This window comes from Gymnodraco acuticeps, unplaced genomic scaffold (genome assembly GCF_902827175.1).
Source record: "Gymnodraco acuticeps unplaced genomic scaffold, fGymAcu1.1, whole genome shotgun sequence".
Classification (NCBI taxonomy): Eukaryota; Metazoa; Chordata; class Actinopteri; order Perciformes; family Bathydraconidae; genus Gymnodraco; species Gymnodraco acuticeps.
Window position 1 is genome coordinate 777,677 of NW_022990011.1, and position 16,971 is coordinate 794,647.

At 42.3% G+C, this 16,971-nt stretch overlaps 1 protein-coding gene across 10 annotated transcripts in view; it reads right to left on the reverse strand.

Annotated features, from left to right (window-relative positions):
• Positions 1-890: 890 nt before the first annotated feature.
• LOC117544279 (ephrin type-B receptor 3-like) overlaps positions 891-16,971 on the reverse strand; it is a 53,140-nt gene continuing 37,059 nt past the window's right edge. For 2 of the 10 annotated variants that reach the window (XM_034213196.1, XM_034213199.1), the window contains exons 6-16: positions 15,812-15,936; positions 15,063-15,225; positions 14,456-14,564; positions 13,099-13,151; positions 12,632-12,850; positions 10,524-10,771; positions 9,768-9,983; positions 8,504-8,653; positions 7,881-8,080; positions 4,830-4,988; positions 891-2,733 (exon numbers count right to left, since the gene is read on the reverse strand). In XM_034213196.1, coding sequence (XP_034069087.1) covers positions 2,625-2,733; positions 4,830-4,988; positions 7,881-8,080; positions 8,504-8,653; positions 9,768-9,983; positions 10,524-10,771; positions 12,632-12,850; positions 13,099-13,151; positions 14,456-14,564; positions 15,063-15,225; positions 15,812-15,936 — 1,751 coding nt within the window. In that variant the 3' untranslated portion in view covers positions 891-2,624. The remainder of the gene's footprint in view (positions 2,734-4,829; positions 4,989-7,880; positions 8,081-8,503; positions 8,654-9,767; positions 9,984-10,523; positions 10,772-12,631; positions 12,851-13,098; positions 13,152-14,455; positions 14,565-15,062; positions 15,226-15,811; positions 15,937-16,971) is intronic. The other 8 variants (XM_034213203.1, XM_034213202.1, XM_034213198.1 and 5 more) reach the window with 8 other exon arrangements.

The window sequence follows — 16,971 nt, forward strand, 5'->3', positions numbered from 1 at the left end:
GAAGACAATGCTTAGCCGCTAACATCATGCTATTATTACACAGCTCACTAATATTATTCACATATTGCATTGATCAGCTCCAACCCGAACAATATGGACTCTGTCTGGAAGATCACAGCAGCGGTGCAGCCCCATCCCACAATCCACTACTATCAAACACCCCTCAGTGAGAAGTACAAATAGTACATTCTCCGTGATGCAGCTGCTATCATTTAGGATGAGGGGGTCTGCAGATTTGTTTCTGTCTGCGTGCCAGGGCTGTTGATCCTGCACTGTACTAATCACGCAGCAGCCTGAGCTGAGACAGGATGATTGCAGGTCAGACAGGAAATGAAGAGAGATAATGATAGGTCAGAACCCTGTATGTCTGCGCTCACTGGATGCTCGTATACTCACAATGCCAGATTGGCTGCTGCATTAATCGAGCTGACGGACAAAGACCAATAGGTTTCTCTTGACAGCTCTGGATTCTCTGATGAGGATCCTGTTGCAGGAAGGCAAACTGCAGGTCTACTGATGGAGCTCTGCCTCTGGGGTGATTGAAATGATTGGTTGCATCATCTCTGAACATTCTCCCTAATGATACCTTAAGAGTTGTACATAATACTCTTCAGTATAAACAGTTTAGGAGGACCCTTTTGTTGGAGGTGATGGTACATAAGACACATGAAAAACCTAGGTAAACATTTGAGTGGTTTGCAGGAGTATTTGAGTTTAAATTAATGTGACTAGAAGACAATTAGTAACAGCTCAGTGGTTCACAGATGCTCTGTATATTAAGAATGAGAATGGATTGCGGAAGCATCATATCCAGGTCAGGTGGCACACACACTGAATGCACCTACACCAACACTCGCACAACAATGGATGAATAACAAAAGGGCAACATGTTGTTATAGCTCTCTCTCTCCTGACTTTCTCTTTTTTTACTTTTCGTTCTGTTAATTTCACTCTAAATCAAACATCACAACACTTTCATTTTGTCAAAACACCATTTTTCTTTTGTTATTTATAGTATTTTTGTTACAAAACATTTACAGGCTGTTTAGAACAACAACAAAAATACAATATCCAATTTATATGCAATTTCTTTTGTTTAATAATCAGCAATTCATTAGGCGAATCCTCTTTGAGTCTCTCTTCCTTCTGATTGTTCCAAGTCCACTGTCCCAAATTCAGTCCATCTGGGGGTTGGTGGGGGGCGGGGATTGGTAGGTGAGGTACAAATAAATACATAGGGCAGGATGTCAAGATATTAAAATAAGAATTTTGATTATTTCTAAATCCAGATGGTGTCCATCATGGTTTCTCTCAGTCTCTGCATTGTACATATATATAGATGTATATATATATATGTTGTGAGTTCATTTTTTGGATTCAATTAAAAATAATGTTTAACAGTTGTCCACAGAATATAGCGTAGTTGTTTCAGATATATTTGCTCCATGTCACAGTTCAGTTCATGCGGTTCATCAGTTAATTCTCCACGGTGGCAAATAGCGGAAGCTGTATTGTACAGTATACTTGTGTGCAACTTGACACACCCACACATCCAAGCACACTTAATCACACATACACGCACATAAGTGCACGCACGCACACATACAAAAACGCACACAAAAGGCCAAGTGGTCTTTCTATAGTGTTGCCACAGTCCTCGGCTCCCCTTAATCACATACAGCGTTCAGTTGGGGTACTTAGGTTTGACTGGCCATTTTGAAACCACAAATCTCCCAAAAATGTGTAAGAAAGCCAAAAAAAAGAAGAAAAAAAGTGTGTGGACGAATAAAAATAAAACACTTGTATTTGTAAAAGAACAGATGATGAGCAGGTGATCCCAAGCTGTGGAGCTATCCTGAGTCACTTCAGGTCAGGGTGAAGAGTTCATCTTGTGACCTATGGAGGATTCAGCAAAAGTGTCCAAAAATGTGGCTGGCCTCCTTTGACCTTTTCGACCTCTGTCATCCTCTTGACCTTTGACCTCAGCCCATCATACATTTTCTTCCACCACCTCACCCTTATCCAGCAAGTGTATAATACACCTTCAATATGAAGATGGAGAATGACACGCGTGCACAGTGAAACCACTGCTATCAGGGAAATAATGGTCCCGTATGTCCTGTGGGTCCAAAACATCTCGGTTTTTGTTTTCCTTCTTTTGGGAGTGAGCATTTGTTCACTTGTTTTTATACCAGGGCGTTCATTCTGTACTGGTTATAACGTTCATCAAAGCTGGGTTGAGAGGTCATGGGGAGTGTTACATTTCAGTTACAGGGCTAAGGCCAACCTCACTAAAACACACATGCATGCAAATGTCAACCCACACCGGAGCTAAAGAGGCACGCATGGGGTATAAGGGGGTTTACTCTTCTTCCTCTTTCAAAAACACACACATTCTCATTGGATGGAAAAGCAACAATGGCGAATAACACAAAATCAGGAACAGGAAGTGGTAGTGAAAAAAAAAAAAATTGTCAGAGGCACTGCAAGCCAGTTTTATAGCGTCTAATTGGCAGAGATGGGTCAGGCAGCTAGGGTTTTCCAATGGCTCTCTCTGGCACAGTTCCTCCCCCTTTTTCCTGTCTGGCTGTCCGTCGACTGCATGGGTTTATGTGTCCTGTCGCTCACACCTGGACAGGAAGTGTTTGGTTCATCTGTAGTCTCATGTCCTGAATGCTACCGAGAATCTTCTTCTGATGGCCGGCCAGCGTTACTCCTATCCGAAGCAAGTCCCTGTTGAGAGAGAAAAAAATAAGAGCAGGTGGCTCAGTCATAAAAAAGACTTAGAGTGAACATTGCATGAAGGAAGTTGAAGTGCAAATTTTACTTCTCACCCACAAGTAAACACACACTCTACAATGTGGAAACAGAGACCGCAGCATCTTGGCAATAACCCATTAAATGGCTACCAGAGGTTATGTCAACAAAATGGGAACACTCACCCAGCTATAGTTAATGCTTGTCTTAATGCAACATACTTCTGTTTCCCAGCAGATGCGCAAGAGTATGGGAGTCAAAGGGCCATAATGTTATAGTTAATGATTAAAGAGTAAACTTAGCTACTGTTCGGCAGATGGCAGACTTTACAGAGTCCACACCAACCTGCCACTTAGCTACAGAAACAGGGAAGCGGTTTATTTTTTTGTAAGATACAAGACAGATTACTCTGTATGGAGACTGTCATTCATGCTTAGAGTGGTTCTGTGTTCCAGTAAATCAGCTTTAACTTTGTCACTGTTGCACAGTATTCCTCACAGCTTAAAAATATCCAAGAAAAACTACAGCAAATAAGACTGGAAGATTGTAAATAATGTTTGTAGCTGAGCGCTCACATCAGCTAGAGGGCCTTAACCTGTGGTTGACGGTGTAGTGGGAAAATATGAAGACATTGACATACAGTTGACATTACTTCACCCTTAAAAAAGCCTGGGAGAGTGCACCTGCTTTGGCTGTCATTAGTCAGACGGCATAATCTAATCAGCACGGCCATGTTGGTTTAACGCTCCACAATTATATCACAAGAACCTCTCTCTTCCGCTCTCTTGTTTGATTTCCCTAGTTGATAGCTAAGGAGAGAGCGGACGGCGTCTGGGGCAGAGATTAGCTCACTGCTGGGGTTCTGCCACAGTCTGCGTCCTCTCCGTTTAGTCACACACACACACACACACACACACACACACACACACACACACACACACACACACACACACACACACACACACACACACACACACACACACACACACACACACACACACACACTCTCCTGATAATCTAATATTATACCCAGACACCAAAGACTCTGCTTGTCTCAATGACTTTGCGGCCCCATCCATTTTAGTACATAAGTGTGCACCTAAACTCACACCCTTGCACATGTACTTGTGCACACACACACAGATCCATACTTCACATCCATTCTCTGCAAAGCCAAATAAGGGTGCACTGCAATTTCACACAAATAAATGGTGTTTTTTTTGTTTTTTTTATATATTTCGCCACCCCCATCAGTGCAGCAACGGAGGATGAAATGATAATAAATGGGCACCATTAGAGGAATTACTGGCCATTAAAGGAAACGAAGAGCCACAGTACGTCACACCTGTCAGCCTGGCCAAATTGAAACAGATTACCCCCACCTCCATTGCTTATTATGCAACTAATGAGGGTAATTTATTTATCATTATAATCTTAATTAATTTATTTGATCATCAGCGGCTTCCAATTTCCATGACTTACATTACATAATTTCCTGTTTGTAAACACGAGAATCGTCAAGGTCAACTGGACATTGTAGTTAAGGAAGCAGGGACGAGTGTTTTCTAAGAAAATGTACTGCGCTGTTAAATTGTGTATTTGTCCATTGTGTATCAGGTTTCCTGGCTTTCAAAGCAGGTGATTGTTATTAGTTCCATCCTGATTACATAATACTCTACGGCGAACTATCATGATTGGTCAATTACATACCAAATCACAGCAAAAGCATGGATAATCTTCTGATTTTACATTTTCTTTTGTACCTGTTTAACAACCGTGTTTTTTTACATTTTGTGGACATAACTACTGAAACTAATAACAATAAAAGGCATGGTAGATATATTTCTTCTACATTTACCAGAATAAGTTACGCTTTATGTTTTATTTTTTATATCTGTTTATCATGTTATGTTAAAGCCTAATCAGAGCCCCCTTCTGCATCTTGTGTTTGATTTAGCCTTAAGACTATATTTATTCTCTCAAGGTCATTCTCTATGACTAATTTGACTCTCAAACTCAGTCTCAGTCAATCACTTTAGGCCTGATTAGCGGAATCTACTCTCTCCACTCACTCTGCCGTCATCTGGGCCACCAGGTCAAAAGAAGCAAATCCGGCGTTGACGAAGTTGTCACGGTAGCGGTTCATCTTGATGGCGTCCAGCCAGTCCCCCACAGTGGTGAAAGTGGTATAGTCTGGCACACAGCGGTCAAGCAAGGGCTGGGATACCCTACTTAGGAAGGGAGGGGGGGAGGAGGGAGAAAGAGAAACAGAGAGAGAGGGTTAAGGTCGTCACTCTACTGCCAATACCGGCCAACCTCACCCCCAAATGCGCCCGCCGAGCGCCACCTCTCCATTTCTCCACCTATCCTCCTCTTTTCTCCCCTCTCCTCTCCTTCACATGTCAGGAGTTGTGTGCATGGGGGTGGGTAGGGGGGTCACTTTTATGACTGTGGAGAAACTGGCTGGAGGCTTGGGTGGCGGATGCTGGTGAGGTAAGGTGGTGCGTGTTCATAGAGCAGATTTCAAATCTGCACTTCAATGATGACTAAACAAGGAACTGAAATATACAACGAACCAGATCAAATGTATCTTTAATTACAGGTTGCATATGCCCAAGTGAGTATTTTTGTCGAGAATGCATTTACGTGGCAGCATCAGTCATGTAGGAATGTGGAATGTGTCATTCCTATTGGAAACCCTTGACGTAAATGCTCTCTTCCTGTTTGTTGATTCCTGTCCTTCTTGTTTCAACTGTCTCAAACAACACACACAAATGTGGTTTGAATTTGATGTGGGAATATTTGTTTTCTCCTGGTCAACTTAAAACAGATGTTATGTCTCCTTATGAACATGTGCATAACAAGCAGGTTATATGCTTTATGCCTTGTAGTTCATTTTCTCAGGGTGTGTTTGAATATATATGCAGAACGTCATCTAAGGTCTTCCAGACAAATAGGATCCATGCCACACAAATGACAAAAATACTTCATGACAAAGGAGGAATGTAAACACAGATGTTGTTCACATGTGTGTGGAGTTGAATGGCATGACTCATGTACCTGGAGACACTCTCAATACTGGGTATTGTAGAATGCGTTTGACTCTGCGTCTATGTGTATATCGAAGTCTATAGCTGTTCAATCTTTTTAATTTTTTTATGGATTCATCAAAATAGTTTTTGATTGTGTTTTGCATGTTCGTGAACACCTGTTGATAGACCAAAAGAGCCTTTTCAAGAAAAAACCAAACCCCCTAGCTGATCAATGCTGTAGATAGAGAGGCCACCTTGGGAGTTTTAATAAAACTGCGCTACAACTTGGAGAGAAGTGGAGCGAATGAACAAGAGAAGAGGTCGAGGTGGAGGGGGAAACAAGGAGGTGCGGGGAGCTGAAGGAGGAGAAACAGATGAAGAGAAGGCAAAGAGAAAGAGCACCACTGTCTCCTCTCTGCTCTGTTGATCCCTGTCATCCTTTTTGATGGCATTAGATTCATTAACAATTATAAGAGGAATGGAGAGTGAAAGAGGGAGAAAAGAAAAAGGCATGGAGGGGGAGTTAATAACAGTGATACAGAGGCTCCATTGAGTGGTGTAGATGGAGTGATTTTTAATAAGGCCTTTGCTGCAGAGCCCAAGGCCTCGGGCCATCGTTAAGGCAAGGCTCTGGCTTCTCTTAATGGAGTATTGTTAGTCCTCTAAAGTCTCTAAAGTTGGCTTCAAAAGGATCCAAACCATAGCTGGCCACATGTGAGCCACAAGCAGAAGCACAGCAGGAACACTTTGTAATATGCTAGTTAGTGAGACAGTAACAACCCAAACGCAAGGTTGGGACTGTCAAGGTTTCTCCAAAGGGTTAGCTTTTTTAGACTGTTTTCGTATCTTTAGGAAGTTTAGAGATGTCTGCATTTACGACAACTACTACATTCCAGAAAAATAAACAGGAATGACTCATGAAATTGGTGCTGGAAGCCTTACATCACAAAATCCCAGTGGCTTATTCCACACCTGCCATATTCAGTCATGTCAAGTATATATTACACAATAAAACAGATGACTTTTATCCCAGACAGTGTTAGCTAACCTCCAGCCACCCTTCAATGGCGACCAGGACGACGCTATCACCTCTCACTCCTCCCTTGTTAGGTTTGTCGGCAGGAGGCCACCTCTCCGCTGGCCCGTTTAAAATCTCGTTAGTGGCTAATTAAAAGATGCTCCCATCTCTTTTTTACATCTCCTTAATCGAGCTAATTAACCGCCAGCTTCTAAGAACGTCGCTCCAGTGGCCAACCGAGACCCTGGTTTCCCCCGTGAGCCTAAACCAGGATTGTCTGTGGCCCTCCCTCAAGACAGAAAGACCCTGATGCAGGGACAGAAAGGTAGGTCATCCCCCTTCTTATCGCTTCGACTCCGCCACCTTCTATCTTTCAAATTCTTTCCAAGAACAGGTTGCAGAGGAAGGTAGTGCAGCTAAATGTGGATGTGACATCATTGATTTAGTTCCCAGTTGGTAGAGGAGTCGCTCTAAGGACTGCATTGAGCCATGGTAATTTGGATTTGCATAAGGGCCCTGGCTGCATTTGTGAGAACTACAGAGTTGTTTGCAAAGAAATCTTCCCTTTATAGAAGTTAAGAGATTGTAAAAGCTGAGTCAGAGAGACTCGCCGACACCGTATCAGCTTGGTAAAGGAATATTTGCACAGCGGAAATCCTTTTAGTGGTTTCTCTGGCTCAGGTGCAGATAAAATGGCTTGGCCTGGACTCTCACGGCTTAAAAGTCAAGTGACTTAATTAAATAAACGAATGACCTATTACGCAGTCCAGCAGGTCTGCTTAACATATGACATAAGAAAACCATAGAAGATTTTAAGAAAAGCAATCAGAACTAATATCCATTATGCAATGATCATAATGAGACATTATTGCCCATTATGAACATCACCAATCCAACCTAATACAACTCAAAATGGACCTCCAGAGAAAATATCTTCACGGTTAAGTCTATTTCAATAATCACCAGCTTCATGGAGCTACACAACATACAACCTTTGACTTAAAGCTTTGATTTACTTGGCTTACATACTGATTTTGAACTTTAAGTGACCAACTTGATTTTAAGGACCTTACCCAGTGGATTGTGCGCTGTTGGTGACCACTTTGAGGCTGGCAGCATTGCGGATAAGTTTATCCAGCGTGGCTACAATCTGGGTGAATTTGGGTCGCAGGTTCCTCTCTTTCACCCAGCAGTCCAACATGAGCTGGTGCAGTGCTGTGGGGCAGTCCATGGGCGGGGGCAGTCGATAGTCCTGCTCCACGGCATTTATCACCTGAGAAAGAATGACAGAAATACCACAATCAGTTCTAATCTCCAAGTGTGGTGTAGAGAGAGGATGTAACACAAGAAGAGAGATGAGTCGATAAATATAGCAAGTAAGGGTGGACAGAAGAGGATAAATGAGGGAAATAATGGGAGAGTCAGAGATAAACAGGAACAATCCTTAAGGAAATGCATAGATATAAGGGCCAAAGAAAAATCAGCTTGCATGGTAGTTGTGGGTGGGAGTAAGGACAGTAATGGCAGAAGTGGTTAGAAAATGTCTACACTTATCTTTTATTGAAAAATGCTACTGTTTAATGCAGAATATTTAATTAGGGTGGCTTTTTCTCATAAAATATTATATATATATATATATATATATATAGTTCACATTAAGTATGCATATTTCACATTATAAAAAATATGAGCTTACATCTTGATTGCTCATGTCCCAGTAGGGCCGCTCGCCATACGACATCACTTCCCACATGACAATGCCATAGCTCCACACATCACTGGCGGAGGTGAACTTCCTGTAAGCAATCGCCTCGGGAGCCGTCCAGCGAATGGGGATTTTTCCTCCCTGTGGATATGCGAATGAGTATGTGAGCATGAAATACTGGAGGGATGGAACACAAACACAGAATCACACACATACAAGAGGGAGAGAGAGGGTGAGAAAAACACAGTCTAAGGGAAATGTTGATGCACAACACATGGGTGCATGCTGTAGAAGCCAAACATCATGTACACACAAGGTTAGTAAGACAGTTACAGGAAATGATATGTACAAACACATGAAGCTAGAATATTTAATGTGCTACAAGCTGATGTATTAAACATTGATATATCACCATCATAGAACCCTTTCATATAACTACCAGACAAACTAAAATTGGTGGGCTGATTGGTATTTCATGCCAGCACTGTCTCTCAAAGTAAGATACACACTTCCAATTAACACTGTTGCTGTCTGTCACCAAGATGTTTTAACATATCTGGATTACTTTAGTCGAGTTGAACTTGAGAATTATACACCTCATTCTGTTTTTAAGTCAGGAGACCTAAAACTCACAAAGCCAACTTTCTTATACAGGTCAACGGAGTTTGCCTTTCTTTATTCCAGGGCTCATAATATAATTATATAATATCACTATTATACTCGATCTCAAAGGACCCAATCCTATGTGCCCTAGCCTGCTTTTCCAATGTTGTATGTTATGCGACAATAGGAGCAAATCAGTCTTATATATTATAGTCATTTATCGGCTCAGGATTTTTATAGGAAATCTGATATAGCTTCAGTTTAAAGCATTGTATACAATCCCCAATGTGTACATCATTCTGTCTTTTGGAGGTACTTTTGTTATTCCACAATGGAGGAAAATGGGTGATAAACATTCATTTAGCTGCAATATGTATTTTTTGACCTGATCCTGCCTGCGGAAGTGAAACATCTTCTTTCTACCCACAATGGTATTAAACTAAATTAAATGTAATTAAATTAAATCTATTTGTCTGAATGTACTCATACTTGATTATTCTGTGAGTTAGTGAAAGGGGCCAACAATTAACATAATGGTGATGTATTGATGTTAAACCTTACATGTAGCACCTTTAAACATGTATTTACATGAAAATAGACATTAACATGAAAACAGATTGACAAACACAAACACACTCATACTCTGACTCACCAGGGAGCTAGTGTAGGTGGGGTCTGTAGCGTCATCCTCAAGGAAACGAGATAGGCCGAAGTCAGACACTTTACAGACCAGATTACTGTTGACCAAGATGTTACGGGCAGCCAGGTCTCTGTGCACGTAGTTCATATCCGACAGGTACTTCATGCCTGCTGCGATACCACGCAACATGCCAACCAGCTGGATCACTGTGAACTGGCCGTCATTGAGCTGGCAAAGGAACAGAGAAAGCGATAAGGATGGATTGGATTGAAGATCAAGGTTGCATATTCAAAGTAATATGTCTCCTTTTTAGCTTTTTTTCTTACCTTTCTTTCTTTTTTAAGTATCTCTTACAGTACTTTTTTAGCACGTTTCCTATTACTTGCATCTTTCATCACCTAATACATCACACTGTAACGTCTTCCTCTTTTCTACCTATCTATTGTCTGTTCCCTTCTTTTCCCTTTCACTGGCAGACAATGTATGATTTGACTTTAAGGCAGTGATTCATTGGAGACTGAGCTTTTTGTAAATGTCACCAATCGCCTGAATGCAGAATTTGTCAGAGAACCATTGAGCGCTCTGCAGCAGAGCTTAAGAAGACCTTTTATGACTCCGTAGAAAGTGAGATAATTAAAAGCAAGATCAATCAGATTTGAATGGGCTTAGTTGCCGGATAGTGTTGCATTATTGATAAAATCATGGGTACATGCTTTTATTAGAGCTATTCCTATGTGTATTGTGTTTGTGGATGCTGTTTTCTCTCACCCTTAGGAAAGAGTCTAGTGCTCCATTCTCCATGAACTCCGTCACAATCATAACGGGCCGACTCTTGGTGACCACACCTTCCAGACGGATGATGTTGGGGTGGTCAAACTGCCCCATGATGGAAGCTTCAGACAGGAAGTCCCGCCTCTGGCGATCAGTGTAGCCCACTTTGAGAGTCTTGATGGCTACGATGATCTCTCGACGCCCAGGCAGCTTAAGGCGGCCACGACACACTTCTCCAAACTCTCCTGCGAGATCCCACGTGAGCCAGTCATTGAAAAACAGCAAAAGAGGAATAGGAGAGAGAGAAAGAGGGAGGGAGGGGAGAGAGGTATGACGGAAGAGTGGAGGAGAGTGGGGGAAAAGAGGGGAGAGGGGACAGTTAACTGGTTAGCACCAAGGAATCAGGGAAGGGTAGCAGGAGGGGTGGGACATGGGGGACTGCAAGAGAAGCCAGGACTCTCGGCCAGTGTCAAGGGGTGGTGGTGATGGCAGTGCAAACATGACTTTGTGCTGTTAAGCTACGGATTAAAATAAACAGCATGGCCAATGTAAGGTATGAGGATGAAAGTAGAGTTGAAAAAATGTATGTTGAAATTAAATTAAAATAAAAAATGGTTAAAGAAGGGTGACAGGGTGAGAGGAACTGAAAGAGACAGAAGAGGGAGGGCAAGTATCGGGGGAGGGGGGTGCTAAGCTTTGGAGTGGTTGGAGAAGCGGGAGCAGGAGGAAGAGATGGGAGGAGAAAGAAGCTTTGGGGTTCTCGGGGCAGAGGACGCTTTACGTTTAGAGTCTACATTAAGCGTGTGCAAGAAAGCAAGATAAATTAGGCGATGAGTGATGTGTGTGAACAACAGTGAGGGGAAGTCAGAGGAGAGAGGGCAGGGGATGGAGGATTGGATGGATTGAGGAAGGGGGAGAGGAGAGGAGGGGGACAGGGAAGACAGGGGTTGAGGGGTTTGTCACTTAAAGGCGAATGCTTGGAAGCGACGGGTTCAAGTAGTAGCCCCAGGAGTAGAAGAGCTGTCGTAGCAGTAGTAGCAGTATTAATGGTAGTAGCAGAAGCAGTAGTAGGGATTCCCATCTCTGCCATCACAACGTCCTCCATTTTGGCTCAGATACAATGCTAAGAAAACTCAACCTCAATTGGCACATTCCTGCAGCTTTTGAGCAGAGATATTACTATCCAAAATATTTAATACATTTAATATTGTACTATCTACAACATCACGAGGGAGGGTTGCTAAATTGAGGGGACACAATCATATTGCCAGCAAAAGGGTTTAAGGATTGTGATCCAATCGAAGCACTCTTTAATAAAGAGGTTCTTAAGACACTTAAAGGTGGGTAGGGGTCAGAGATGACCAATCCTGGACAAGAAACATTTTAATATATAATACCCCAAGCAGACCAGATCAATATATCATGGGGAATGCACGAGATAAATATTAGCCATGCTCCTTGTTGACAAGAATTGCTTTCAACAACCAGCACATTCCCCATAATACTACACATAAAACAATTTAATGGAAGATAGCCATAACCCATTTACAAAGCCTGTAGGGTCTGATCCTCCACATTGTCTTTCACTAATAACTGTATGTCAATAACCAAGTGTGTTTTTGTAAAACAAATGTATTACACCCCACAGAACTGAAATACAGTCGACTGCTGGTGTTTATGTGTAAATACTAAGAGTTAAATCCTAAAGTGTCTGTATATAAATCTACATACATGGCTTGGACAGGTTTAACATCTCTACTAGCTACATAAAGCCTGTCTGTACTTGACATGCATTGGGCTAAATCTGCAACATTGTTTAGCTTTTCACATATTTAAATTACATACATTTCCTGACATAGAATCTCTCTCTTTCGAGGATTGGGCTCTGTTTTAAAAACACGAGTAAAATTATAATCCTCCATGGTTAACAACATAGGGTGCTAGGTGATTGACGCTAAATTAAAAAGTTCATACTCTAGCTAGTAATACTTTAAACACAGAGTGCTGGAGACATCTGTAATACTGAAAAGGGGTTCCTAACAGGTGGCGAGAGTGGGAGGGGGAGGGAGCAAGGAGAGGGCTAGCGATGAATTGAGTGAAAGTACCGCTTGGTGTGAAGTCCTCTAACGGTATGGCCTGGAGGTGACTAGCAGCCTTCCCCCTGTAGCTCAGGAGCTTTGGTGGGTTACCTGCGCCGATGACCTCCTCGATCTTCACGCAAGAGACGTCGATCTCCTTCGCAAACTCGCGGACAGCCTCGTTGGGGTCCTCATAGGTGAAGGGGTCAATGTAGACTTTCATTCCCGGCGTTACTATAGGGGATTCAGTGGCAAGAACAGGAAAGTGAATCTATGATGTCAAAGGAAACTTTAAAACGATGTAAAGTTCAGAAAACCTATTGTTTCTAACACTTTATTAATGTACTACATGATCAAGCTAATTAGTGTTATGTTGGCTATGGTAAAGGATACTGAGTCGTTGCCAAGTAGAAGATGGGGCATTTATATAGGAAAAATGCTGTTGGTATGTGAATAATGCAAAGAGGAGGGGGCATTTCAGCGAAGAAACTTACTGTACTGCTGCAGTTTCTCTGTGTACTCCGACTCTGAACCATTTCTCTGCTTTCTGTTGAGAAAGATGAAAAAGCAAACTGAGTCACATTGGCTCCACACAGCAGGGAGCAGATGCCAGAAAGGAACAAAGGAGGGAGGGAAAAACAGATCCCTAATAATGTCTGGAAAGATGCAGCCACAGTACATCACGATGTGGCTTTGATAAATGTTTTGTCTTTTTGCATTGGAAGCAAGGGATGCACGGTATTGGATCAATGCCTGGTGCAAATGATTCATACTTGGGGACTGTAACACGAATCTAAACAAAAAGATCTTATATCATTGTCTGATGCAGCAAGTACAAGCCATTTGTGTATCCTCATCATCCTGCACATGTCCCTTATGCACAGTGAGAGGGGAGGGCACAAAGATGATGACAGAGCGAGGGGGCTGGTTTGTTGAAATGACATGTTAATGTGGTTCCTTTGTTGTCTAACCAGTAACCAAGGCAATAATACCCGATGGTGATTTGCATCTTATTTCAAATTCTAATTTGGTTCCGGAATATGCCGAAGCTCTGTGTTTTGTATTATTGCTATTTTTTTCCTCCTTCATCTTCTGTTGCAGTCGGAGCAGTGGCTAAGCCAATACCCTGGGAGAGACACAATGTATAGAGAGTGAAGAAGCAAGACGGAGAGAGAGGTGGGGGAGCAAGGGAGATTATTATTCAGTCTAGCGTGACCGATGCCCACGCTTGTCAGGCACTGCCTGAACTGGCTTGTGGAGGGAACGCTGTGGGTGCTAGTCAGCAGTGGGTGCCAACCTTTCACACATATATACATTCATGCACAGCATTTGCTGCTTGACAAATGAGCGGTATAAGGATAAACGAGTGTGGTTAGACCCAGCTGATGCAATGTCGGACTTGTTGTAAGGTGTGAGCAACAGCTTGCGTCTTCCCAGTCAACTGGGCCCAGCAGACAAGGGTGCCTTGTGGTCTGGCATACACACAGATGTATCTGAGTGCCTGGCCATGACGACAGGCCTATCAGTCCGAACAGCTGCTGCACCATGCTGTGTTCAGTGAGGAGAGTAGCCTTTTGGCCAAAGCTGTTTACTATTCACAGATTCAGAAGGCTAATCTATGTGGTCTCACAGGTGGCCCCGCAATCCGCTGAGACTTTTCTGGGGTGGTTTGGAGGACATGCAAACAAAGTTGACATTTGAAGCCATCTCCATTTTTTTCCACTTGAAGGGAAACTATTATCTCCAAATGTTTCTGTAAGTACTCGCTGTTTGAACATATTTTGAATCAGCGCAGACGTGCTTTGCCACACTCTGACTTTTTAAAGACTGTTAGATACGTTTTATTCTGACCTGAGGCAAACAATAGCGATGACCACAACTGCAATGATGAAGACCAAGGTGGCGGTGGCGGATCCCACGATGAGTGGCAGCTGCTCCTGCCATGACTTTGGAGGGTCAGCTTTAAAGGTAAAAGTGAAAAAGTGGTTAATTTGAAATATTGTCAGGAGATATACACTACTATAGCTGCAATCATTTGTGTGCTCTATGATAAGGGAATGCCTCTCACATTAGAGTTATATGCTATAGCTATAGTGTTTTTCAGGCAGAATGGAGAGCAACCTGGGACTAATACATGTCACATAGAAATACTATAAAATACACTATTCAGCTATTTTTCTATGTCAGCTTAATGCTGAGTATGATGTAGAGCAAGAGTGAGGCTGATACCTTGACTGTTTGCTAGGAAATGGATTTTCACAATTATTAAGCCAATTTCTCTCTTAGGATTTCAGTCTATTTGCATGAAAACCAGGCATAGTAGCTTTTACCGCCATAAACTCTGAGCCTCCATTATTTTCACAAGATTATTCACGTCACTATTATAGAGGTAATGCTGCTAAGCCAAAAATATTCGAATATATTCTTGGGTAATGAAATAGGTAAAGGAGTAACATACTTTGCAGGTTGGTGCTGAAGTCGGCTGGGCTGCTGTAACGACCGTAACCGGCCACTGTTCGGGCACGGACCTGTACCACATAAGGCGTACCGGTCTTGAGACCTTCAATACGGGCGTTGCTTCTTTGGGCAGTCATGGTATGGGCAATGGCCTCACCTTGATCCTGCAGAGGCAAAGACAAACAGTGATGAGTTCAACACCGAAAAAGCAGTCACATGTGTCCAAATCATCATCACCCCGTCCCTTACACATACATCTAACCATGCAGGCTAGAGGAAAACCAAATAGAGAAAAGAGTAAGATAAGAGGAGAGAGACATATTTTGGCTGGCGTGTTAATCCACTGTGAGGGGGACATGACAAAAAACAGAGCAGATATACACTGAGTGCCTTTGACCTCTCCCAGAGGCAGATCCAGTCACAAATCTCTGGAAAGCTGCTGGAAAATACAGAAACGTTCTAATTCATGGATGAGAGAGGAAGGAGGATAAGAAAAGGGCAGAGCATATTAGAAATAGGGGAAAGAAGTTAGGGGATGGAAAGAGAGAAAATTGAAGGAGGGATTGAAAGAGAATAATTGGAGGATGATCACACAAGCTAACATAGTGAATGGTTACTTGCTTCATTGCAACCATGTGTTTATCAGCAAAAGCATTGTTCCCACATTTACAATAACACAAATGAAATTGAAACCATGCAATTCAATGTAATTGGATTGAATTAGAGACATTGATTTACATAGCTTCTTACCTTCTCATGGTACTTAATCTCATAATCCAGAATGATTCCGTTGGGTTTCTCTGGAGGCAGCCAGGACAGGCTCATGGTGCTCGCTGTGGCCGCCATCAGGTGAACTGTAGGCACTGCAGACGGAGCTACATAGGGTGAAACAAATAATGGGAAATTAGCTACATTTGTCATTTTATGTATTTTCAAGTTCTATGCCCTTTGTATGTCCAAAGAAGCCTAAATACAAAGTCTTAGACTGTGGGCTTTGTGAAAAGCTTTGGCCAATAGTTAGTATGCAGACCCATTCCCCACTAATGCTCAAATTCTCCCTCATTAAGTCCTCGGGGAGGGAGAGGGAATGTCTACTTCTGTAGTGACAAGAGAATCAAATGCAAAAGTGATTGACACTCTGGTACATGCAGTTCCCTCTAACATACACCTACTGTAGGCTAGCTAATAGGGGCAAGCACACACATACAGATGTTGAGTTTTATATTTTCATTACTTTCTTGCAAACTACGCTTGCAATTTTGCATCTTGCAGTTTAGTAGTTTCCCAGCTAATCCTATGCATTATGTACTGTCCTTACATGTACTGTTACCTCATGAACGCTGTACAAACATGATTTATATTTTATGCATACAAGTAGACATTGGTTTGTGAATACTCGCACAAAGAGTATAACTCACACTTGAACTCCACCTACCTGAGCTTTTTATTCTTTGTTCACATGTGCCTATTAACGGCCAAATGTCTGCCTCCCTGTCTCTCTTTCCAATTGTTTAAGTTCAGGCTTGTTCTGTACCTCTGACTCACTCACTCCCCTCAGTCTATTTCATAGCTTTTGTTGCTTAAATTCAACCTTCATTCACTATTTGTAAATTATCTTCAAAAAAAGTTCCTCAATCTTTACAATACTCACACAATTACACACTTTAAATTACATTTTCTACTTCAGCTATTCACTTTCATATTCCTTTTTGACCACTGCAGACCTCCATCTTCGCTCTGTCTCAGTCTCTCTCCCTTCCTTCGAGGATTTTAATCCCCAGTTTTAAGTTCTTTCATCCTCCCCCTAGCATTTCCTTTCTCCCTCTGCTGCCTGCATATGTGGCCAGACATCTCTCTATTTCTTTCTCTCTCTCTCTCTGCTCCCTAAACCTTCCCTCCCCTAGCTTTCC